Raw genomic sequence first — 26,035 nt, 5'->3', positions numbered from 1 at the left:
TCTTGAATCCACAAGATTGAAATTAATAGACAGTATTTTATCTCTCAAACAAAGCGTGTACTGGTCATTGATCTTTGACCAGGGATGCTAATTACTTCGCATAACATCATGTTGTGCCATAGTTGATTGCATGCATATTAAGGTGAAAACTATGTAGTTTTTCATAGCTTGCATATATTGCGGAAACACCTCTCTTTTCTGTGTGTCGATAGCTTCATTTATCTTTTAACAACATTGAAAGATATTTTGACTGATGGAACCAAGGTCGGAACAAAGAAATCAAAGTCACTAAATATGAAACTTGGAACAATAGTATTCATTAAAAATGATTGCATTCATGCGATATGAGGACTGCTTATCCATCGATTGTTGCTAAAATGGAGTGGTGGTATTGTCAAGAAGTTCTGGTTTGATGAACCAAAATTACTAAGTACAACTATAATTTCCCTGTAATTGTTATAGCAAATATAATTTTGGTATATCAGTAATTTCTCTTCACTTCACTGCTTTTTGACAGGTTGTTCTGGATGTTGGACATTCGGTTAAAGAACCAAGAATATGCTGCAGATTATGGCTACAAATGAGAAGCTTAAAAATATTGTCAAGAATCGATGTTGAGAAGTGATAAGAGCTTGAAAATACACATTTACTTAGTGGTTTATGGGGATTATTTGTGAGAAATTAGGCTTAACATGGTAAAGTTGCTTGATATTTTCATAATTGTCTTTTATGGGATCAAGGGTGTGTTTGAGTGTTTTTCAGGTTATTAGTGCTAAATGTTATACTCGAATGAAGATTCATAGCAACAATGGAATGATTGACAAGTAGAAACAAACGGATTGCGAATCGGAGTTGAATTGAAGAAGTTATGGATCTTTGAAGTAAAGAGGAGATTCTAGATTACGCTCCAGTTTGAGCATGCTTCGGTGTTTCAACAATATCTCAAGCTATATACCTCAGATCAAGATGATTGTTTGTCTGTTGGAAATCTAATTCAAAGGACTACATTTCATATGTTTACCATCTCTCCAGATTCCATCGTTATCATGCTCAAAAATCATCATCTCTAGAGTGTTGAGGAATGATGTAGGATTTGGACTAAAGAAGAAGAGTTATCACTGTGCCACAGCACTATGCCGTAGCACACTTTGTCAAAATCGACTACACTGTAGCACAATGCCAAGGCACAGTCACGGCAGTTAGGAATTTTTCTTCCGTTTTTTATTAGGAAAATAGGGTTAAGAGTCCTAAACTAAATAGAATTAAGGAAAATAAAACCCTAACCCTTGTGGGATATAAATAAAAGTTGTTTAGCATTATTTTGGGAATTCTTTAGGGAGAATAAAGAAGAAAAACCTGTAGAGAAGAAAAGTGTCGGAATTTCTAGAGCTTTGATTCACAATATAGGGAAGTTCTTCTTGTTTCTTTCTTATAAACTCATGTTGATTATTTTAATGAAGATGATTGTTTCTTTCATGTTTATTATGAACTAACTTTATTTTTCTAGGGCTAAGATGTAACCCAATCTCTTGATTATGTATTGAGTTATTTATGTTAATTTATTAAGATTTCTTCCTAAGTTTTATTATTATGCTTAATGCTTTTGATTCTTAATGGCCCAAGAATTGAATGAACTAATGGACTAGGTTGAGATCGAGAGATGATACTTAGTTGGTCTACGGTGGTAAAACCATAGGTTGAGCGAATGCTAGAGATAGGTTACCGCGACTTGTGAGGTTTGGTAAACTCCAAAGAGCGTAATGATCTCCAATTGCTTAAATCTGATTAAAGATAATTCGGGTTAGTAATTAGGGGTTAATTTGATAATTGTTCGAGAGAAAGTTATTGGAAATTGAGGGAGTTTGACCTATAGGAAGAGCTTAATAAAATTAGCATAAGTGATCAGTACATATGAATAAGAGTTGGTGTGAAATCCATGCCTTAGGTTCAATCATCTTGCTCTAAACCCGAAGATTTATTTTAGTTGTTTTCTTTTCAGTTTTTTTTAATTTCAATTGTTAATTTTATTTGATTTAGGTTTTCCTTGATACAATTTCGATTGATCAAATAGTAACATGATAGTTTAATTGGTAATTGATAATAATAATTCCCTTGGGTTCAATATCCGTATTTATACACTTTATTACTTACACGATTTCGTGCACTTGCGAAAATCCACAAGTTTTTGTTGCCGTTGCCGAGGAATTATTTATTTTTTCAATATCATTACGAATTATTTAGTTGCTAGTTTGATTTGTTTTATCTTTGCTTCAAAGTTAATTTTTTTTTCTTATTTTGTCGTGTTTGTTTTTTGTTTTAGATCCTGGAGAACTTACGTTCAAAAGATAGTGGTGATCTTAATCCTTTCAATTTTGAGATAGAGAGAACAGTTAAGCAGTTGAAAAAGGAAACGAGGCTAGCCAACTTAGAAAAAGTAGTAGCTGACAAGGGAAGTATAAATCAAAATATGAGTAATCCCAAAAATGAGGAAATCACAGGGGGCAATGCAACTATAGGAGTGGTAGTGGTTCAACGAGCAATTAAGGACTACTCTAGTCCTACTATTGAAGGGTGTTATTCTAGCATCAGGAGGCCACCAGTTCAAGCGAATACTTTTGAAATAAAGCCAGCAATTATTCAATTGATACAATATTCGGTTCAATTTGTGGGGTTACCTAATGATGATCCCAACCTACATATTGCAAACTTTTTGGTGTGACACATTCAAACACAATGGAGTATTCGATGATGCAATTAGGCTTAGACTTTTCCCATTCTCTCTTCGAGATAAAGCTAAGGTTTGGTTGATTTCTCTACCATCAGGAAGTATTACTACATGGAATGAGTTAGTTCAAGCATTCCTTACGAAATATTTCTCACCTGTCAAGTCTGCTATGATGAGGAGTGACATCACAAATTTTTTCCAACAAGATATGGAGTCACTCTATGAAGCTTGGGAGAGGTTTAAGGATCTCTTACAGAGGTGTCCTCACCATGGACTGCCAATACGGTTGCAGCTACAAACGTTTTACAATAGGTTGCTGCCAAATATACAAGTGATGATTGATGCTGCAAGTGGGGGAGGTTTGAATAATAAAACACCAGAGGATGCCTATAAATTGATTGAGGTGATGGCTAGCAACAATTACATGAGACTTTTGGAAAGGAATGTTCCTAGGAGAGTAGCGGGAGTGCATGAAGTCGATGGCTACACCACGTTGGTTGTTTAACTTTCAGCCATTCTAAAGCAATTAGGAGTTACCCTAAAGGTAAATGCTATTAAAACTCATTCTCTAACATGTGAATTTTGTGCAGGAAATCATTTATCTAGAGATTGCCAAGCAAGAAGTCTGTTTGCTCAACCCGAACAAGTGCATTATGTCAACAATTTTCAAAAAGGGTAAGGGAATCCATACTTAAGCTGTAATATTCTCTCTAGCTAGTAATTCTTTGAGAAATATATAAAAAAATCCACTAAATAACTTTTGATAAGTACAAAATATTCTTGGACAGTGCCGCCAAACTCCTCCGCTTGCTGACGTCCCACTTGACCGTAAATCATCTAGTACTTGTAAAATAGGAAAATAATGGAGTGAGCACTAATTGCTCAGTAAGTAAACCAAACTACATTACTGTTTTTCCTCCGTTACTCATATTCTGATTTTCCTTTTCTGACTTTAATCTTTTCGAATATTCTTCATTCCTTTCTGTATTCTGCATTCTTTTCTAATATTCTGATTTGCTACTTACTAACGTGCAAGGACAATTAATAAAAGTGTACATCGTTGAGCACATAAGAAATTCTAAATAATGCAAGTAGCATAACACATATGCAGAATAATAAACTTTTTCTAAGAAATGAACTTTCTTTTCTTTTCTGTTTTCTATCTCTTATTCTGTTTCTCTTTCTTTTTTTTTCTGTTTTCTATTTCTTATTCTGTCTCTCCTTTTCTTTTCTGTTTTCAATTTCTTATTTTGTTTCTCTTTCTTTTCTTTTTTGTTTTCTATTATGGTTTGCCGATCGGACTAGGCTGAGGCATAGATTTGGAACCCTGGCCATGTGAGTGTTTTCTAGAATTCTTTCTGGGTACTGTCCTCATCCACATGCACTGCTGACAAACTGTACTAATTCTGTTTTGCTATTCTGAGGCCGCTCACTGATGGCAGCGTGCATGTAGGAATTTTCTACATCTTTGTCACTCACGGGTTCCCCATCACAACAACCTTCTAACATAACATTATGTAGAAAGAGAATAGAAAGAGATTTTATACACATTTCTAAATAAATTTCCAAGCTATGGAAATTCTACAATTGCCTTCTTTAATACATAAGAAACTATGCATATTTGCATGTTAGCTTAAAAAGAATCTATAAGCCATTTTCTTTTCTTTCTTTCTCTCATTCTTTGCTAACATATTCTTTAATATAAATAATATGCACAATATATGCATGATCAAGCTCATTCTTTGATACATAACTTGAGAATTCATTATGACATATTGATATGTCATGACATATTCTACCATTTTCTACTATCAACAATGCCATACCAAAGTAACACTTTAACTAATGTGCTATTCAAGAAGTAATAAAGGTTCAAGTAACTTGAACCAAGCACTAACGGCCATCTCTCTCATTGAACTAACATGACCAAGTGATATTATAAATTTTGGCATAACAATATGCACTCTTAAATACTAAAATTTACATTTGGTTAAGCCTAACATAATCTTTCTACTTCAATTCTTGCCTTTCTCTAACCCTTTCTTCAATAAGGTTTAACCAACTCATGCATGCATTTTCTCTTTGGATTTTCATCAAACAATTCATATGCACATGCAAATACTTAGTTGGCTACACTTCCACATCTCTCTAAATCCACCAAAACTTGAGCAAAAACTCACTAACTTTAGCTTTAAACCTGGCCGGTTTCAACAATTCTCAACACTTCAAAATTTCAACCATAATTCTTCCATAACTTCACCAAATCACCACATACTCATACACTACTTCTCATGGCTGGAAATTACACATCAAAAACATCAAAAACAGCCAATTATTCTCACATACAAACATGCAAGAATCATTCTACACAAGTCTTGCTCAAATCAAGGCTAAAATTGGGTTTACTTACCTTGAATGTGTGATATAACCTCCCTTTGCTAAAAGTATCTTCCTCTTGGACCTAGATCATATAAAAACCATAAGAATTTAAAACTTTAAAGTTTAATCACACACCTTGTGCTAGAATCTTACCTTTGGATGCTTTATGATTGAAAATCTATAAAAATCTAAGCCAAATCCTATGAATTCTCCTTGAGATTTGGCGAAGAAATTTGAGAGAAAAAGGGATGAGGGTGGCATGTACAAAGGCTAAAAATGGGTTAGGGTTTCTTCTAATGAAACCTTATATCTAATAATATACACATGTATTCCTAGTTTGCCCTTGCACTCTCTATGAAATCCCATCTATATCCTATAGTCAATTACCAAAATACCCTCATTTCTATTATCTTCTTCACATTATCTTGATTCCTTTCACTCCCCACTTTTTCATCTAATTATGAGTGAAAATACCATTTTACCCCTAATGAAGTTTTAAGGAGTTTTCTTCACATTTGTCTAAGGTAACTTCAAAGAAATCCAACTAAGGTTATTAGGGAAAAAATAAAATTATGTATCTTGATGTGGGTGTTACATAAGCACATATACTCCAGCATGGGAAAATCATCCAAACTTCGTATGGAGTAACAACAATGAGCACAAACCACCACCAAGCTTCCAACCTCAAGAGAAGAGATCTAATATGGAGAGTGTGCTCACTAAATTCATGGAGGAGTCAGGAAATAGATCTGACAAGAATGAAGCTCAACTCCAAAAGTATGAAGTTTTATTGCAAAACCAATCCGCTTCCATAAGAAATCTTGAAACTCAAATGGGGCTAATCTATAATATTTTAGCAGGAACAGTTCAAGGAACATTGCCGAGTGATACCGAGAAGAATCTGAAGGAGAGAATCAATGCTATCATGGTGAGAAGTGGTAAGGAGTTGAAGGAAGCAAGCAAAGAAGGAGAAACAAGGGAAAAACTTGAAGATGAAAAAGAGGGCAGAACCAAGTGTGTCGCAATACAGGGGAAAAAATTGACGAAAATGCCCATGTTGTGACGAACGATGACATGACTCTCCCGTATCCTCACAGAGTGTAGAAACAAAGATTAGACAGGCAATTGGGTAAGTTCATGGACATGTTTAGAACTTTACACATTAACATTCCTTTTGTAGACATGTTGGAGCAAATGCCGAAGTACACAATGTTTCTAAAGGAGATTCTCACCAAGAAGAGAAGGTTTGAAGAACATGAGACAGTGATGTTTACGGAAGAGTGTAGTGCATTGCTATTGAAGAAACTACCACAAAAGCTCAGAGACCCAGGGAGTTTCACAATTCCTTGCACAATAGGTAGTAATCATTTTGATAAGGTTTTATGTGATCTAAGTGCTAGTGTAAATTTGATGCCCTTTTCAATTTATAAGAAACTAGGCCTAAGGGAAGTAAAACCAACCACTGTTCATCTTCAGTTAGCAAATAGGTCTATAAAATATCCTAGGGGAGTAGTAGAGGATGTCTTAATAAAAGTAGATAAACTATTTTTCCCGGTAGATTTTATTGTATTAGAAATGGAAGAAGATCGGGAGGTGCCTCTAATTTTAGGAAGACCTTTTCCAACTACGGGTAGAACGTTGATAGATGTGCATAAAGGAAAACTAATCTTGAGGGTAGAGGATGAAGAAGTTGAATTTAATGTTTTTGATACTATGAAATGTCCACCCAAGTTAGATACTTGCTTTGAGATTAGCATCCTTGATGATAAAGTAGCTGAGACCTTAGAAGAAAAATACCCTCGTTTACCCCTAGAAAAATCGGCCGAGGATGCCGAAACTCGCTAGATCACCGTGGATCTTGCCGAAAACGGCTAGAACAGATCTGGCCATTTGTGCCTTATTCTCATATCCATGTGATTTGGCTATTTTTGGCCTACAATCTAGCTAGAAATAGCCAGATTGGAGTGGATCTGGCCATTTTTTGGCCAGACCATGGTGATCTAGCTTCGATCTGGTCGGAAACGCCAAACAGTGCATGTCCAAATCTCGCTGTCATGCGTCGTTTAGGTACTGCTGATAAGAGCTTGAAAATACACATTTCTTATGGTTTATGGGATTATTTGTGAGAAATAACTTAATTGGTAAAGTTGTTTTGATTTTCATAATTGTCTTTTATGGGATCAATGTGTTTGAGTGTTTTTTAGGTTATTAGTGCTAAATTTTATACTCAATGGAATGATGCACATAGAACAAACATCGAGAATCGGATTTGAATTGAAGAAGTTATGACTTTGAAGTAAAAAGTAGAGAATTACGCTCCATTTTGAGCATGCTCTTGTTTCAACATATCTCAAGCTATAACCTCGATCAAGACTAGTTTTGCTGTTGGGAATCTTACAAAGGCTACATTTCATATGTTTACACTCCTCCTCGTTATTCTGTTCTAAAAATCATCATCTCTGGAGTGTGAGGATAATGGGGATTTGGACTAAAGAAGAAGAGTATCACTGTGCCAGCACTATGCGCAACACACTTTGTCAAATCGACACACGTAGCCACATGCCAGGACCAGTCACGCAGTTAGGAATTTTCTTCTTTTTTTATTAGGAAAATGGGTTAAGAGTCCTAAACTAAATAAATTAAGGAAATAAAACCCTAACCCTTGTGGGATATAAATAAAGTTTTTAGCATTATTTTGGAATTCTTTAGGGAATAAGGAAGAAAAACCTGTAGGAGAAAAGGGTCAAAATTCTTGAGCTTTGATTCACAATAAGGGAAGTTCTTCTGTTTCTTTTCTTTCTTATAAACTCATGTTGATTATTTTAATAAGAGTGATTGTTTCTTTCATGTTATTTAAACTAATTTATTCCTAGGGTCAAGATGTACCATCTCTTGATTATGTTTGATTTTTATGTTATTTTTATTAGATTCTTCCTAAGTTTTATTATTATGCTTAATGCTTTTGATTCTTATGGCCCAAGAATTGAATGAACTAATGACTAGGTTGAATGAGAGATGATACTTAGTTGGTCTATGGTGTAAAACCATAGGTTGAGCGAAGCTAGAGATAGGTTACCCGACTTGTGAGGTTTGGTAAACTCCAAGAGGTAATGATCTCCAATTGCTTAAATCTGATTAGAGATAATTCGGTTAGTAATTAGGGTTAATTTGATAATTGTTCGGAGAAAATTATTGAAATTAGGGAGTTTGACCTATAGGAAGAGCTTAATAAAATTAGCATAAGTTCGATACATATGAATAAGATTGGTGTGAAATCATGCCTAGGTTAATCATCTTGCTTAAACCCAAGATTATTTGATTTTTTTTTTTTTTTTCATTTTTTTTTATTCAATTGTTATTTGTTTAGATTTCCCTTGATAAAATTTCTTAATCAAATAGTAATAGATAGTAATTTTGGTAATTAATTAGTAATTCCCTTGGGTTCGATATCCGTATTTATACACTTTTACTTCATGATTTCGTACACTTGCGAAAATCCCAACATTTTTGGGCCGTTGCCGGGAATTATTTATTTTCAATATCAATACAAGCTGTTTATTTGCTATTTGGTTTGTATTTTTTATTTATTTGTTTTTAGTGCTTTAATTTTTAGTTCTATATTTAGTGTTGGACTATAACATAAATTTGGTTCAATGGCAGATACAGGCCACTCAAGGATTCTCAGACCTTAATTGAGGATGGCTTCTAGTATTAGGAGACACCAATTCAAGCAAATCTTTTGAAATAAAGCCAGAATTATTCAATTGATACAATATTCGGCAATTGTGGTTACCTAATGATGATCCCAACCTCATATCTGCAAACTTTTTGGTGTGACACATTCACAAATGGAGTATTGATGATGCAATTAGGCTTAGACTTTTCCCATTCTCTCTTCGGATAAAGCTAAGTTGGTTGATTTCTCTCCATCAGAAGTATTACTACATGGAATGAGTTCAAGCATTCCTTACGAAATATTTCCACCTTCAAGTCTGCTAGATGAGGTGACATCACAATTTTTCTACAAGATATGGAGTCACTCTAAAAGCTTGGGAGAGTTAAGATCTCTTACGGAGGTGTCCTCACCATGAGCTGCCATATGGTGCAGTCAACGTTTTCAATGGTTGCTGAAATATACAAGTGATGATTGATGTTGCAAGGGGGAGGTTTGAATAATAAACACCGAAGGATCCTATAATTGATTGAGGTGATGCTAGCAACAATTACATGAGACTTTGGAAAGGAATGTTCCTAGGAGAGTAGCGGGAGTGCATGAAGTCGATGGCTACACCGCGTTGGTGTAAACTTTCAGCCATTAAAGCAATGGGAGTTCCTAAAGGTAAATGCTATTAAAACCCATTCTCTAAGATTGAATTTTGTGCAGGAAATCATTTATCTAGAGATTCCAAGCAGGAAGTTTGTTTGCTCAACCCGAACAAGTGCATTATGTCAACAATTTTCAAAAAGGCAAGGGAATCGATACTTGTTTATAATGTAATGTTATAAATTTATAATTAATTAAGTAATCATTATTTATGTAATATTATAATTAATTAAGTAATTATTTAATTATAATGTAATGTTATAATTAATTAAGTAATCATACTATAAATTTATAATGTAATGTTATAATAATTAAATTTCTAATCATTTAATTAAGTATTATGCTAATGTATTAAATTACTAATATTTATAATATAATGTCATAATTAATTAAGTAATCATTTAATTATTTAATGTTATAATTAATTATGTAATCATACTATAATGTAATATTATAATGAATTAAGTAATCATATTATAAATCTTTAATGTAATATTATAAATAATTAAATTTCTAATCATTTAATTAAGCATTGTATTAATGTTTATAATGGAATGTTATAATTAATTAAATAATCATTTACTTATAAGGTAATGTTATAATTAATTAAGTAATCATTTTATAAATTTATAATGTAATGTTATAATTAATTAAATTTATAATCATTTAATTAAGCATTGTACTAATGTAGTAAATTACTAATGTTTATAATATAATGTCATAATTAATTAAGTAATTATTTAATTATGTAATGTTATAATTAATTATGTGATCATACTATAATGTAATGTTATAATGATTTAAGTAATCCTACTATAAATCTTTAATGTAATATTATAATTAATTAAATTTCTAATCATTTAATTAAGTAATAATTTGTTTATAATGTAATGTTATAATTAATTAAATTTCTAATTATTTAATTAAGTAATGTACTAAATCACTAATGTAATGTTATAGTTGATTAAGTAATCATTTAACTAGTAATGTATTAATGTTGATCAATTTATCATATATAATTAATTAATTACTAATTAACTACATATATAATTAGAACTTGATAATTTAAGTAAATAGCTAAATATTATATTATTATTCAATCAAATATACTATTTTATTCAAAAAATAATTTTTTTAATAACATTAAAACAATTTTAATTGGTCCTAATTCCAATTATACACTTAATTAATCAAAACTTTAATATTAATATATTAAAGTTTTTATATGATGTAGTTTATATGTAATAAGTATAATTTTATATTTATTTAATTAGGTTATTGTAAAAATTTAACTTTTTCCATTTAAAATTTTTTATATGTAAAATTACAATAGACCCCCCATTCTTCACAGATATTTCATATAAACCTAGGTTCCAAAACGGGTACCTGCTGCAGGTTCCAAGTCAGGTACCTGCTGCAGGTTCCAAGTCAAGTACCCGCTGCAAGTTCTTTTTTTTTTTTTTTTTTTTCAAGTTTCGGTTTTGGCTCCTCTACATGTAGGAACCAGAATCGGAGTCGAAACCTACCCGCACAGTGTTGGTTCTGAGTAGGTTCCAGTTTCGGTTCCGATTGTACCGGCAGGTTCTAGTTCTACCCATTACCCATGCTCACCCCTAAATTTGGAATAGTCCAAGTTGGAATAAGACCAAGCCTCTCAAATCAAGTTTGTCAAATGGATCAATGTTCTTTATTCCTGTACTAGATATCATAGTTTCTTTAAAAGAAAAAAAAAAAAAAAAAAACATTTTAGATACATTAAATGTTCAAACCTATAATTACAAAATGAGACCTAGAACACTATAACACAAACCCCTTTCACATTTTCACACTTCCGAAATGTTTCTCAATGCTCACTTCTTCCTAACTTTTCTTTTCTTCCATTTCATTTTTTTTTTTTAAAGTTGAAAGTAATTTGTAAGGAAGAGAGCAACGTACAACCTCACCTTAATATTCTAAAGTCTAAACACCCCACAATCCCCAACCTACTTCTTTGAATAATTTAGGTTATGGTAAAAAAAAAATCACAACTTTCCACCCTCACTTGTCTAAGTGTTATCAGCAAGATTGTATTTGGATTAAGTCTCTTAAAAATAAAACAGGTAAGAATTTGTTTTAGGTTCATATTCAAGGTAGGTTACAATAAGCTTAATGAAAGAAAAACAAGGCTAACATTGTGTTTCATAATGACTCCAAGGCTGTGTTTGATTAGGGTTGTGGGCAGATAACTCATGTTATCTATCTTTGATTTCAGACATTCCTTTGTTTGGTTTGACAGTAATATAAGATTACGAAAATGTTTCATTCCCAATAGTGAATATTGTTGGTCATTTTGGGGGTTTTCAAATTACCTAGTCCAAGGGTGTTAATCTTTTTTTACCGCGGTTATTATTATTTTTTTTTAACAAATTTTCCCTTAAATAAAAGCCATTTCGGACTGAATTGCCCTCAAATGTCTACCAAATAAGAATTACCCAAACCCCCTATATTTGAGAATTTAGCTAAAACACCCCAGCCACAAAACTTTAAAAGTTAACAAAATACCCCCAACCACCAAAGACCACCGCCGGCCACCAGCAATAGTCGCTAGATCAAGGCATGACTGACGGGATCTAGTCGATCGTGCACCGATCTGGTTGTTTTCGGCCGAAGGCCGAAACTCGCTAGATCACCGTGGATCTTGCCGAAAACGGCTAGAACAGATCTGGCCATTTGTGGCCTTATTCGATCATATCCATGATGATTTGGCTATTTTTGGCCTACAATCTAGCTAGAAATAGCCAGATTGGAGTGGATCTGGCCATTTTTTGGCCAGACCATGGTGATCTAGCTTCGATCTGGTCGGAAACAGCCAAAACAGTGCATGTCCAAATCTCGCTGGTCATGCGTCGTTTAGGTGACTGCTGATAAGAGCTTGAAAATACACATTTACTTAGTGGTTTATGGGGATTATTTGTGAGAAATCAAACTTAATTTGGTAAAGTTGTTTGATATTTTCATAATTGTCTTTTATGGGATCACATATGTGTTTGAGTGTTTTTTAGGTTATTAGTGCTAAATTTTATACTCAAATGGAATGAGTGACAACTAGAAACAAACAGATCGAGAATCGGATTTGAATTGAAGAAGTTATGGAGCTTTGAAGTAAAAAGGAGATTCTAGATTACGCTCCAGTTTGAGCATGCTTCGATGTTTCAACAATATCTCAAGCTATAGACCTTGTATAAAGACTATTCTTTGACTGTTGGGAAGCTAATTCAAAGGCCTACATTTCATATGTTTACCACTCCTCCATCGTTATTGTTCTAAAAAATCATCATCTCTGGAGTGCTGAGGAATAATGCGGGATTTGGACTAAAGAAGAAGAGTTATCACTGTGTCGCAGCACTATGTCGCAACACACTTTGTCCAGAATCGACCGCGCCACAGCATAGTGCCAGGACACAGTCACGACAGTTAGGAATTTTTCTTCCATTTTTTATTAGGAAAATTGGGTTAAGAGTCCTAAACTAAATAGAATTAAGGAAAATAAAACCCTAACCCTTGTGGGATATAAATAGAAGTCTTTTAGCATTATTTTGGAGATTCTTTGGGGAGAATAAGGGAAGAAAAACCTGTAGCGAAGAAAAGGGTCAAAATTTCTTGAGCTTTGATTCACAATATAGGGAAGTTCTTCTTGTTTCTTTCTTATAAACTCATGTTGATTATTTTAATAAAGATGATTGTTTCTTTCATGTTGATTTTAAACTAAATTTATTCCCTAGGGTCAAGATGTAGCCTAGTCTCTTGATTATGTGTTGATTTACTTATGTTGATTTTTATTCAGATTTCTTCCTAAGTTTTATTATTATGCTTAATGCTTTTGATTCTTAATGGCCCAAGAATTGAATGAACTAATGGACTAGGTTGAGATAGAGAGATGATACTTAGTTGGTCTATGGTAGTAAAACCATAGGTTGAGCGAACGCTAGAGATAGGTTACCACGACTTGTGAGGTTTTGGTAAACTCCATAGAGAGTAATGATCTCCAATTGCCTAAATCTGATTAGAGATAATTCAGGTTAGTAATTAGGGGTTAATTTGATAATTGTTCGAGAGAAAATTATTAGAAATTTAGGGAGTTTGACCTATAGGAAGAGCTTAATAAAATTAGCATAAGCGTTCGATACATATGAATAAGAGTTGGTGTGAAATCTATGCCCTAGGTCTAATCATCTTGCTCTAAACCCAAAGATTTATTTGAATTTTTTTTTTTTTTTCAGTTTTCTTTTAAATTCAATTGTTAATTTAGTTTAGATTTCCCTTGATAAAATCTGTGATTAATCAAATAGTAATTAGATAGTAAATTTTGGTAATTAATAGTAGTAATTCCCTTGGGTTCGATATCCGTATTTATACACTTTATTACTTGCATGATTTGTACACTTGCGAAAATCCCCAACAAGTTTTTGGTGCCGTTGCCAGGGAATTACTTTTATATTATCAATATCAATACAAGCTGTTTAGTTGCTAATTTGGTTTGTATTTTTTTATTTTATTTGTTTTTAGTGCTTTAATTTTTAGTTCTATATTTTTAGTGTTGGACTATACATAAGAGTTAGGTTCAATGGCAGATACAAGGGCACTCAAGGATTACTCAAGACCTATAATTGAGGGATGTGCTTCTAGTATTAGGAGACCACCAATTCAAGCAAATACTTTTGAAATAAAGCCAGGAATTATTCAATTGATACAATTTGCAGGGTTACCTAATGATGATCCCAACCTGCATATCGCAAACTTTTTGGAGCTATGTGACACATTCAGACATAATGGAGTATTTGATGATGCAATTAGGCTTAGACTTTTCCCATTCTCTCTTCGGGATAAAGCTAAGGCTTGGTTGATTTCTCTGCCATCACGAAGTATTACTACATGGAATGAGTTAGCTCAAGCATTCCTTACGAAATATTTCCCACCTATCAAGTCTGCTAAGATGAGGAGTGACATCACTAATTTTTTCTAGCAAGATATGGAGTCACTCTACAAAGCTTGGGAGAGATATAAAGATCTCTTACGGAGGTGTCCTCACCATGAGCTGCCAATATGGTCGCAAGTGCAGACGTTTTACAATGGGTTGCTGCTAAATATACAAGTGATGATTGATGTTGCAAGTGGGGGAGCTTTGAATAATAAAACACCTGAGAAACCTATAAATTGATTGAGGTGATGACTAGCAACAATTACATGAGACCTTTGGAAAGGAATGTTCCTAGGAGAGTAGCGGGAGTGCATGAAGTCGATGGCTACACCGCGTTGGCTGCTAAACTTTCAGCCATTTAAAAGCAACTGGGAGTTGCCCTAAAGGTAAATGCTATTAAAACCCATTCTCTAAGATGTGAATTTTGTGCAGGAAATCATTTATCTAGAGATTTCCAAGCAGGAAGTTTGTTTGCTCAACCCGAACAAGTGCATTATGTCAACAATTTTCAAAAATGGCAAGGGAATCTATACTTAAGCACATATACTCTAGCATGGGAAAATCATCCAAACTTCTCGTGGAGTAACAACAATGAGCACAAACCACCACCAAGCTTCCAATCTCAAGAGAAGAGATCTAATATGGAGAGTGTGCTCACTAAATTCATGGAGGAGTTAGAAAAAATATTTGAAAAGAATGAAGCTCAACTCAAAAAGTATGAGTTTTATTGCAAAACCAATCCGCCTCCATAAGAAATCTTGAAACTCAAATGGGGCAAATCCATAATATTTTAGCGAGAAGAGTTCAAGGAACATTGCCGAGTGATACCGAGAAGAATCCGAAGGAGAGAGTCAATGCTATCATGCTGAGAAGTGGTAAGGAGTTGAAGGAAGCAAGCAAAGAAGGAGAAACAAGGGAAAAACTTGAAGATGAAAAAGAGGGCAAAACCAAGTGTGCCGCGGCACAGTGTTGCGGCACAGAGTTGCGGCACAGAGGCAGAAATTGACGAAAATACCCATGCTGCGACGAACAATGACACGACCCTCCCGTATCCTCATAGAGTGTAGAAACAGAGATTAGACAAGCAATTTGGTAAGTTCATGGACATGTTTAGAACTTTACACATTAACATTTCTTTTGTAGACATCTTGGAGCAAATGTCGAAGTACGCAAAGTTTCTAAAGGAGATTTTCGCTAAGAAGAGAATGTTTGAAGAACATGAGACGATAATGCTTATGGAAGAGTATAGTGTGTTGCTATTGAAGAAACTACCACACAAGCTCAGAGACCTAGGGAGTTTCATAATTCCTTGCACAATAGGTAGTATTCATTTTGATAAGGTTTTTTGTGATCTAGGTCTAGTGTAAATTTGATGCCCTTTTCAATTTATAAGAAACTAGGCCTAGGGGAAGTAAAACCAATCACTGTTCATCTTCAATTAACAAATAGGTCTATAAAATATCCTAGGGGAGTAGTAGAGGATGTCTTAATAAAAGTAGATAAACTATTTTTCCTAGTAGATTTTATTGTATTAGATATGGAAGAAGATCGGGAGGTGCCTCTAATTTTAGGAAGACCTTTTCTAGCTACAGGTAGAACGCTGATAGATGTTTATAAAGGAAAACTAATCTTAAGGCTAGAGGATGAACAAGTTGAATTTAATGTTTTTGATACTATCAAATGTCCACCCAAGTTAGATACTTGCTTTGAGATTAGCATCCTTGATGATAAAGTAGCTAAGACCTTAGAAGAAAAATACCCTTGCTTACCTCTAGAAAAATATGTTGTCAATTTTAGGACTTTGGAGGAGGAAATTCAGAATAAGAGGGAAAGAGAGCGATTGAAGCTTTATGTAGATGGTGGATTGAAGGATAGAAGGGCTTGAATTTTCCTAGATGATCTAGATTGAAGGATTCAAAAAGTCAAGCTTACGACTCTAATAAAGCGCTTCTTGGGAGGCAACCTAAGCTCTCTACTTTAGTTTTGAGTTTTGTTTTGAATTTATTTTAGATTTTCGTTTAATGTGTAAGTTGTGATAACTTTGGTTTGGTTTGGTATGTTAGTTGTTTATGTTTACCCATAATTTCTGTTATGCACACTAAATAAGCCAAGAAAGGCGCATAGTTTGTTTTTTTTACTAGATTTCCAATGACTATTGGACACGGCAAACGTTATGCATGTCTTCACGTGATTATCTCCACATTCATCTTGAACACGAAGGGTATTGTAGTTGTTGTCTTTGCACATTGAGGACAATGTTCATCTCTAACGTTGGGGGTAAGGAATATTTTTTTTATTATGGCCAAATTTAGTTTCATTCGATGGACATCTTTGAATATCTTTTGCTTTGAATTATCTCTTTAAAAGCTTTTGGGTGGAATTGTTTTAGGTGTGTTGCAAGGTCAAAGAGTTAATGTATTTTGTTTTGTTTTGGAACTCATACATAAGTCAATGATAAGACCATGATTGTGAATTTGTGACATTGAGATTTTATTAACTTTCGCGTAGTGTAAAGATGATAGTAGATGACAGTTGTATTTAGTTATGACTCTCTGGGGAATGAGTTTGATTGGTTGAATAATTCAGAAACTTAGAGACATTTTATGTGTGTTTTTATAGGCAATAAATTTTTTGAGAAAAATTGTACATAAACTCTAGAACTCATTTGATAACCACTTTAGGCGAAATCCTAGAATCTGCATTGCTTAGGATATGATTTAGACAATTTTCTTTGGAATGATTAAGCCTTTCAAGCCAGCCTATATTATTTTATCCCTAGTTAACCCTTTGAGTCTATATATACACTTGGTAAGCCTTATTATTATTTTTTTTTTTTAAACCCACTATATCTCACCTTGATGATGAAGCCTAAAACATTTTTCGACCCATCTTATTGTGAGAGACTAAATTTGGGGTGACCTTATAAGAAAAACTCATGAAAAAAAGTGTGGTAGAAAAAAATAAATATATCTTTTGGACCACAACTTGAGTATGTGCAATGAGATAGGTTGGGGGTTGTGCAAGAAAAAAAAATGATAGTAGAAGCAAGGTGGGGGTAGACGATTTTTTTACGAGTTACTATCTTCCTAAGAAAAAAATCAAAAGAAAAAAAAAATGAAAAAAAATGAAAAAAAAGAAAAATTTGCAGAAAAATAGGAAGAAGTAGCTGGAGAGAAGAACTTGAAATAAGGTACGTTACATGAGGGTTTGTGCTAATGTTGGAAGGAAGAGTTCAATCAATGTGAAAGGGTAGGGTGAATGAGAAGGGAAGCAAGGAGGAGATTGTTCATGGTCATTTACTGTAAAATATTAAATCTCTTACATTTTGTTAAACATTCCTTTCCGTTCTTTCATAAGCCATTACCCTAACCTAACGTTACAATCATGATAAAGACCTAATGATCCGAGATAGTGATTGGATTATACATTAGTGGAGAGTGGTTTGAAAAGTGAGCCTATGGAGTTTGATTGTACATTTGTGTTATTTTCTTACTTTGCCTATGAAAGCTATGCATAAAATCATCCGGGTTTTTGGATGAATGGTTTGTGAATGATTATGAGAGAGTCAATAACAAAACTGTAGTTGAAATTTGCTTATTCTTTCGATCTATTCACATTGACGCAATTTTTGAGACGATTATATGTATGGATCCTAAAATATTTGTTTGAGTCTTTAGTTTTGAATCTAGGTGAGGTTAGGTTTGGATGTTTGTGGGTATCATCGCTAGAAATCCTCACGAGACTACAACTCATCCAACTAGGGCCACCTAGGGGTTTAAAGGCTTATTGCATATGCTAAATGCAACAGTGACAATCTACGGAAGTGATTTAGGATAGTTTAGATACAGATTATATTTTGTTTTTGTTTTCAAGCTAAAAGACTTGTTCTATCGCTTAGCTTGCTAGGGACTAGCAAGAAGCTGGTTAGGGGTTGTGATAAGAGTTTGAAAATACACATTTACTTAGTGGTTTATAGGGATTATTTGTGAGAAATTAGGCTTAATTTGGTAAAGTTGCTTGATATTTTCATAATTGTCTTTTATGGGATCACAAGTGTGTTTGAGTGTTTTTTAGGTTATTAGTGCTAAATGTTATACTCGAATGAAGAGTCATATCAACAACAGAATGAGTGACAAGTAGAAACAAACGGATCGAAAATCGGAGTTGAATTGAAGAAGTTATGGAGCTTTGAAGTAAAGAGGAGATTCTAGATTATGCTCTAGTATGCGCATGCTTTGGTGTTTTGACAATATCTCGAGCTATAAACCTCATATCAAGACGACTCTTTGACTGTTGGAAATCTAATTCAAAGGCCTACATTTCATATGTTTACCACTTATCTAGATTCCATCTTTATCGTGCTAAAAAATCATCATCTCTGGAGTGCTAAGGAATGATGCAAGATTTGGACTAAAGAAGAAGAGTTATCACTGTGCCACAGTACTATGCCGCAGCATAGTGCTGGGGCACTGTCACGACAGTTAGGAATTTTTCTTCCATTTTTTATTAGGAAAATAGGGTTAATAGTCCTAAACTAAATAGAATTAAGGAAAATAAAACCCTAACCCTTGTGGGATATAAATATAAATCTTTTATCATTATTTTAGGGATTCTTTGGGGAGAATAAGAGAAGAAAAACCTGTAGAGAAGAAAAGTGTCAAAATTTATGGAGCTTTGATTCACAATAAGGGAAGTTCTTCTTGTTTCTTTCTTATAAACTCATGTTGATTATTTTATTAAAGATGATTGTTTCTTTCATGTTGATTATAAACTAAATTTATTCTCTAGGGTCAAGATGTAGCCTACTCTCTTGATTATGTGTTGATTTACTTATGTTGATTTTTATTCAGATTTCTTCCTAAGTTTTATTATTATGCTTAATGCTTTTGATTCTTAAGGGCCTAAGAATTGAATGAACTAATGGACTAGGTTGAGATCGAGAGATGATAATTAGTTGAACTAAGGTAGTAAAACCATAGGATGAAAGAAAGCTAGAGATAGGTTACCGCGACTTGTGAGGTTTTGGTAAACTCCATAGAGCGTAATGATCTCCAATTGCTTAAATCTGATTAGAGATAATTCGGGTTAGTAATTAGGAGTTAATTTGATAATTGTTTGGGAGAAAGTTATTGGAAATTCAGGGAGTTTGACCTATAGGAAGAGCTTAATAAAATTAGCATAAGTGTTCGATACATATGAATAAGAGTTGGTATGAAATCTATGCCCTAGGTCTAATCATCTTGCTCTAAACCCAAAGATTTATTTGAGTTGTTTTCTTTTAAATTCAATTGTTAATTTGGTTTAGATTTTCCTTGATAAAAACTGTGATTAATCATATAGTAATTAGATAGTAAATTTTGGTAATTGATAGTAGTAATTCACTTGTGTTCATTATCTGTATTTATACACTTTATTACTTGCAGGATTTCGTACACTTGCAAAAATCCCCAACAACTACCGCCAGTAGTGGTCTTGGGTGGCTGTGGGTATTTTGTTAAAATTTAAACTTTGTTGTTGGATGTTTTAGCTAAATTCTTAAATATAAGGGGGTTAAAAATAATTATTTAAATAATAATAAGGAAGGGCAATTCAGTAAAAGCTTCTGTTAATAATATTTTATTCTTCGTAACCAAACATCTTAATTATTTATACCCACTAATCTAACCAAACATATTGATATAACATTCCCCCATAACCATTAAGGTAATCTATCTCACAGGAAATCCTACTTTTCAACAATAAAACATTCTTCGAATCAAACGCACCCAAAGGGTTAACTGGTGATAATAAATTATAGGGTCAGTTTGAAGGGCTCAACGGTTCACAAAATAGCCTAAATCATTTCCTTAGTAATTTGAATTCTAGGATTTCACCTCAAGTGGTTATCAAATGAATTCTAAAGTTTGTTGAGATCACAAAAATGTCTATAAAAAATTCACACCTAAAACTTCTCTAAAATTTTTTAGACTAACCAAACTTTCATACCACATATCAGTAGGGTTTCAAACTAGACATACTATCATCCTTAAGCTGAGGCAAAATTTAATGTCTTCTAAAGGCTACATGTTATTATAATCATGTTAATATCATCGACATGCAAATTAATCCAAGACTAAACAAAGCAAAAATTTCCTCCTAAATCCATAAACTCAAAATTATTGAAAGATATTCCCCTATCCAAACCTAAAATCAACATTATCCTCAATGTAAATACAGTAAAACCTCTCTATAGTGATACTCTATATAAGAATAACATTTATGTAGTCATAAAAAATTTTGGTCTTAACTTGAGCTAGTTATAAATAAGAATAAAATTCACATTGTAATAAGTTATAATTTTTCTAGGTCACGTCTTAAAAACTTGCCTCTATATAGTAATAATTATATGTATATTGCAAAAAAATATATGCTACATTACATTAAATGTTTAAGATGAAATAATATATTTATCTAAAGTTGTTTGAGATAATGATTTATGCTTTAGAGTTGTTACTACCTATTTTATCTTGTAGGTACATAATAAGTCGTCAACATAGATACCTTGTTGAAGCCAAAATATTTCTAGCTTCTGAAGCATATTTAGAGCTTCTTAGCACAGAACTTTTTGTATTTTCATACTATCATCCTTAATATTATCTATTTCTTCTTCTTGTCTAATTTCAATAATGATTTCTTCTTCAGTTAAAGCATACATGATTTGTTGCTTATTTAGATGATTGAGGAAGACATTAATATCCATTTGATTAGTATAGTGAAGTTGTCGAATTTCATCATTCAATTCTACAATGACTCTTTGATATCTATTTCTGTACTATTCTAATGCTACTAAAACAATGAATTGAAATCCTAATACTACTAAAACATGAATTATAAAATAAGAAATAAAAACAGTAATTTTTTAATCAAAAAAATAATTATTGTAACTACATCTTTATTAAGTTATAACCTTCTCATAGTAATAAATTTAGTTGGTCATAACATTATGACTATAGAGAGGTTCTACTGTATATATCAAAATGGGTGTTAAAAGCAAATAATTTGGTGTATTTTAATTGATGAGATCTCTTATAATAGAGTGTGATGTATACGAAGAAACAAATCTACAAGACATTTTTGGGATAATTATAAATTATGTGTTCGATAAAAATACTAGACATTCAAGTCACACGTTCATTTTTCTAATATAGGATTCCATAAATGAGTAGCATAAATGGGTTTAATTTATTAAAATGTAAATCAAATTCGAACAAGTCAAATAATAATAAAGCTCAAGATCTTATTGTTCTTACATTGCTGATCTATGTGCTAGCTTATATAAGATTATTTTAACAATGGAAATATCTAGTTTTCTTTACATTGATTTTCAAAAAACAAAAAACAAAAAACAAAAAACAAAAAAACAAAAGACTTTCCCTTAACTTACTTTTTGTTGGTTGGATATAATATTATTAATTGAATATAAATTTTATTGATTGTATCTATACAAAAAGTTTTTCACAAAATCTAGAGGGAGTTTTTGATGAATTGTATACGGACATTCTGAATCTCCAACCGTATAAAATAATCCTTTGTACTTAAAATATTGACTCATCTCTAAAATTTTAATTCCCCAGTAACCCTAAACATATTTCTTCACATCTTTTTATTTTATTTCTTCTTATCGCTCCCTCGAAAAATTACAACTCCCCAAAAGCCTAAATAGTAAATCTCTAAATCCCTAATCATCTCTAATCTTTGTCCGACGACGAACGGCGACCATCCAATTCCTCTTTCGGCTAACGGCGAATGAAAAACGACTAACCTATCTTTGTGACGACGAACGACACATGATCTTGAAAGTTTCTGCTAATCATCTGTGATCTCTGTGAGGGCAGCCCTAATCATCTTTGATCTCTATGATGGCAACCTGCTGCCTTTTTAATATTTGATTTCTACTATTTAGAATGCCTTATATTCTGGTTTGTCAATGTTTAAATATGCAAATGATCTTGAAAGTTTGGCGATTATGTAAGTTTGGAAAAACCGTTTCAATCAGAATATAAGTGTGTTTTGTGGGGTTTTAGTTTCCAATTAGTTTTGCTTTGTTTGATATTATTATATTTGATACACATTTTGCCATTTACTGTATCTAGTTAGTTGGAGTTTCGTTGTTGGAACGAAAATTTGGCATGTTAGTGTGCATATTCTTTGACCTTTTTATTTTACTTGTGGTCAGTTAGCAAGTCAAGCAATTGTTAGTTGATTTTCAAGTAAATGTCTGACCAGGTGTTTTTGTGTAGCTTATAACAGATGTGAATATTATTATTGCAATTGAAGCCATTCAAGCTATTGGTAATCTTGCCCGTGGTCTTAGAACCCATTCTTTTTCCGATTCACGCTTTCTATTGCCAGTTTTACTTGTGAGTTCTGTATCTTTACACCTTTCCATGTTTCTTTTGATATAGATATAGTTGGAAAATCATGAATAATAGTTTTTTGTTTGCCTATGTTTCTCTTTAGCAATCTCTTCTTTCTTCTTAGTTTTCCAATAAGACCCATACAAATATGGAGGCTTTCCATGTCTGGCAAAAAATTAGTGCAAAAGAATGATTCTAATGCATCTATTCTTTTGTGTTTCAAAGGCAACTTTTGACACCCCACCCCCCTCCCCCCCCTCCCCCCAAAAAAAAAAAAAAAAAACCTGCTTGCTTGCATTTGTTTCTACTTTCTAAATCAGTGCTTCTTACAGAGAAACTTAATGTACTATAATTTCATATTTTCAACTGTATGATTTTGTAATTTTTTACTGATAAGCTATTTTTTCTCTTCTATGATGCTTTGTTATGTTGTGCATGATGGATATTCTATCTTTCTCTGGCGTGAATAGTTATTAGGTTTCTTTATGATTTTTGGCTATGTGATGACCATTTAGAAGTTTGATATAGAATGAACAATTTTTGGGTGTTGTTAATGTGTTTGTTTTATTTAGTTTATAGAATGATTTCCAGTTTAGATTCATGTTTGAATGTTATTATGCTATGGATTGTTCATTACAATTTAATGTTTTTTCCTTGTTTTAATAGATATATATGGCATCCACTTCCACCTCCACCTCCACTGCATGCCAACAAAGGTTGCCACTCCAGAAACGCATCCTACGGTAGATACAGTTGTAAGTGGCACTCATGACGTAGGCACTCCACTAGGGTTAATGAAGATGAAGTGTTAATCCTTTTGCAAGGAAGAAAAGAAAAAAGACCTCTACTGTTGGAATGATTTTAGAGAAGCGGGCTGCTCCGAACAGAGACAAAGAAGCAGAGTGCATCCATTGCAAGGCAAAACTTGTCATGACGACTACGGGAGTACTACTCACCTCTCTAAAAATATGAAACTTGTGTACGATAATCAATTTTTCAAAGGCAGCAACAATCTTTTCGGCCAGTAGATGCAAATGAGAATGTGGTTGTGCCAATTCTTACCAATGGGAAACTTGAGATGGCAAAGATGAGGGAACTTTGTGCTAATTGGGTGTTGCAGCATAAGCATCCTTTTAATGTTGTGGAGCAGGACAAATTAAACGTTATGCTCAAATATGACATACCACAGTTTGAAAAGATTACTTGCCCCCGTGCAGAAATGATTACTTTAGTTTGTATGAAGGGAGAAAAAGAGGTTAAATAATTTGTTAAAGAATGTTGAGAAGTTAAGCTTCATGACAAATTTATGGACCTCATCCAATCAAGCTTGGTATATGGTGCTAATAGGGCACTTTTAGACAATAATTGGAGATTACAGAAATGAGTTCTGAACTTTGTGTATATACCTCCTCTGCGCACGGGTGCTATGATTGCGGATTTGCTTTACAAGGCTCTGAAAGACTGGGGTTGGAAACCAAAGTTTACACGATAACAGTCAATAATGTAACAAGTAACGATGCTGTATAAGAATCTTGAGAAGGAATTTGTCAAGCAATAAAACTACGTGGTGGGGGAAATTGTTTCACGTGCGGTGTTGCGCACAAATCTTGAACCATTAGGTTCACGATTGTCTCTCTGAAAAAATAATACTTATTGAAGAGTCCGAGACAGCGTGGCATAGTGAAACAAACGGAGGCAGACTTATAACTTTTTCAGAGATTGCCTCACCAAAAGTTGATTTTGAATTGCAAGATGAGGTGGAATTCCACCTATGAGATGTTTTCGAATGCATTTAAATTCAAAGGTTGTTTTAGAAGATATTGTGAGAAAGAACCATTACAAAGCATTGTCTAGAAAAAGAGAATTGGGTAAAAGGGGAACAAGTTACAAAAAATTTGAAACCATTTTGTACGGTAACTAATATCATCTCTGGGGTGATTACCCGAACGCAAATAGGTTTTTGATTGAAGCTTTCTAAGTGAAGGTGATGCTAGAAACAAGGCTGACGAGAAATGGTGAAAAAGTATTGGGGGGAGTGTAAAGTTGTGATGTTTGTAGCTGCGGTTATAGATTCTAGGTGCAAAATGGCAGTGATTAACTTTTTTTCCCACCAATGTATAGAGGGATGAAGCACTTGCGAATATTGATAAAGTTAGAGATGCCTTGTATGAACTTACCAAGAATATGTAGAGAGTCACAAGCCTCCACTAGCATTCAACAAATTAGAGATGTAGCATGGTTCCTTGGTATTTTTACCATTGTGACCTCTGGTTTCGGTTTTCAGTTATTTACGCAGCATTTGAAGACAGTCACCAAAAAATAAGACTTAGATTGTTATTTGGCAGAGGCTGTTATGTGTGTTGGGGGGGGGGGGGGGGGGGGGGGTGGGGGGGAAGATAAATTTGATGTGCTAGAGTGGTGGAAAGCAAATACGTTGACGTATGTATTGATAGAGGATGGCATGTGACGTACTAGCCATTCATATCACCACAGTGGCTTCAGAGTCCACATTCAGTGCTAGTGGTAGACTAATTGATCCATATCAAGCTACATTGTTGCTGGAAACAGTTGAAGTTCTCATTTGCGGGGCTGATTGATGTTGCAACTTGCAACCTAAATGGACTTAAGACAAAGGATAAAGTAAGTTACTAACTTTTCATTATTAAATTTTCTTTTTAAGTATGTCTATATGTTCATTTAATAGTTTCTTTTATTTAATAACTTAAACACTTAAACTAATCTTTTTCGTAACAAATTTTAGAAAGATAAGGAAGAAGTGGAGATCCAACTTCCCATCGACTGAAGTTATATTTATGCTTCCCACAAGTATCAGACTTGTTTAAGTATGTTTAATATGTTTAAGTATGTTTATATGTTTGCTTCTGGTTGGGATCAGGCGTGTTTTGTGTTGGAAGGTGTTTGGTGGTGATCTGGTGCTGTGAGTTTCTAGGGTAGCAGTGGCCAATTGTTGGGTTTTTGTTGGAGTTGCTAGATGCTTGTCAGTGTTGTTTGCTCTGGGAATTGAGGAAGTTATTTGGTTTGTTGCCTTTTATGGATTTGCAGGTGGTTGGTGTTCTTTTTAATGCTTTTGTAGGAGGTTTTTTCCTCTCTTTGTGATAGCTTTTTGGGAGTGTTGGGCTACAGCTAGGAAAGTGTTGTTGCGTCTGTTTTCAGAAGGTTGCTAGTTGCATTCTTTATGGTTTTCAACTTGTTTTTGCTGCCTGTTGTTTAGGTCTATTGTGGCTTGTTTTGTT

At 33.5% G+C, this 26,035-nt stretch overlaps 2 protein-coding genes and 1 non-coding gene across 3 annotated transcripts; 2 read left to right on the top strand and 1 right to left on the bottom strand.

Moving 5' to 3' along the window:
• Window positions 1-2,894: 2,894 nt before the first annotated feature.
• On the bottom strand, window positions 2,895-3,001 carry LOC116141963. Its single transcript, XR_004129912.1, has one exon. It is a non-coding gene; the product is annotated as a small nucleolar RNA R71 (small nucleolar RNA).
• LOC116141879 lies at window positions 2,934-6,167 on the top strand. Its single transcript, XM_031427354.1, has 3 exons — window positions 2,934-3,221; window positions 3,316-3,400; window positions 5,719-6,167. Exons 1-3 carry the CDS (start codon window positions 2,934-2,936, stop codon window positions 6,165-6,167), a joined length of 822 nt encoding a protein of 273 aa, XP_031283214.1.
• Window positions 6,168-6,286: 119 nt separating this feature from the next.
• On the top strand, window positions 6,287-6,949 carry LOC116141869. Its single transcript, XM_031427343.1, has one exon. The coding sequence runs from the start codon at window positions 6,287-6,289 to the stop codon at window positions 6,947-6,949; it is 663 nt and encodes a 220-aa protein (XP_031283203.1).
• Window positions 6,950-26,035: the final 19,086 nt, after the last annotated feature.

This window comes from Pistacia vera, unplaced genomic scaffold (assembly GCF_008641045.1).
Source record: "Pistacia vera cultivar Batoury unplaced genomic scaffold, PisVer_v2 Contig112, whole genome shotgun sequence".
In the NCBI taxonomy this organism is placed as follows: domain Eukaryota; kingdom Viridiplantae; phylum Streptophyta; class Magnoliopsida; order Sapindales; family Anacardiaceae; genus Pistacia; species Pistacia vera.
Note: the sequence above shows the minus strand (reverse complement) of the source record. Positions and strands in the feature narration are given on the sequence as shown.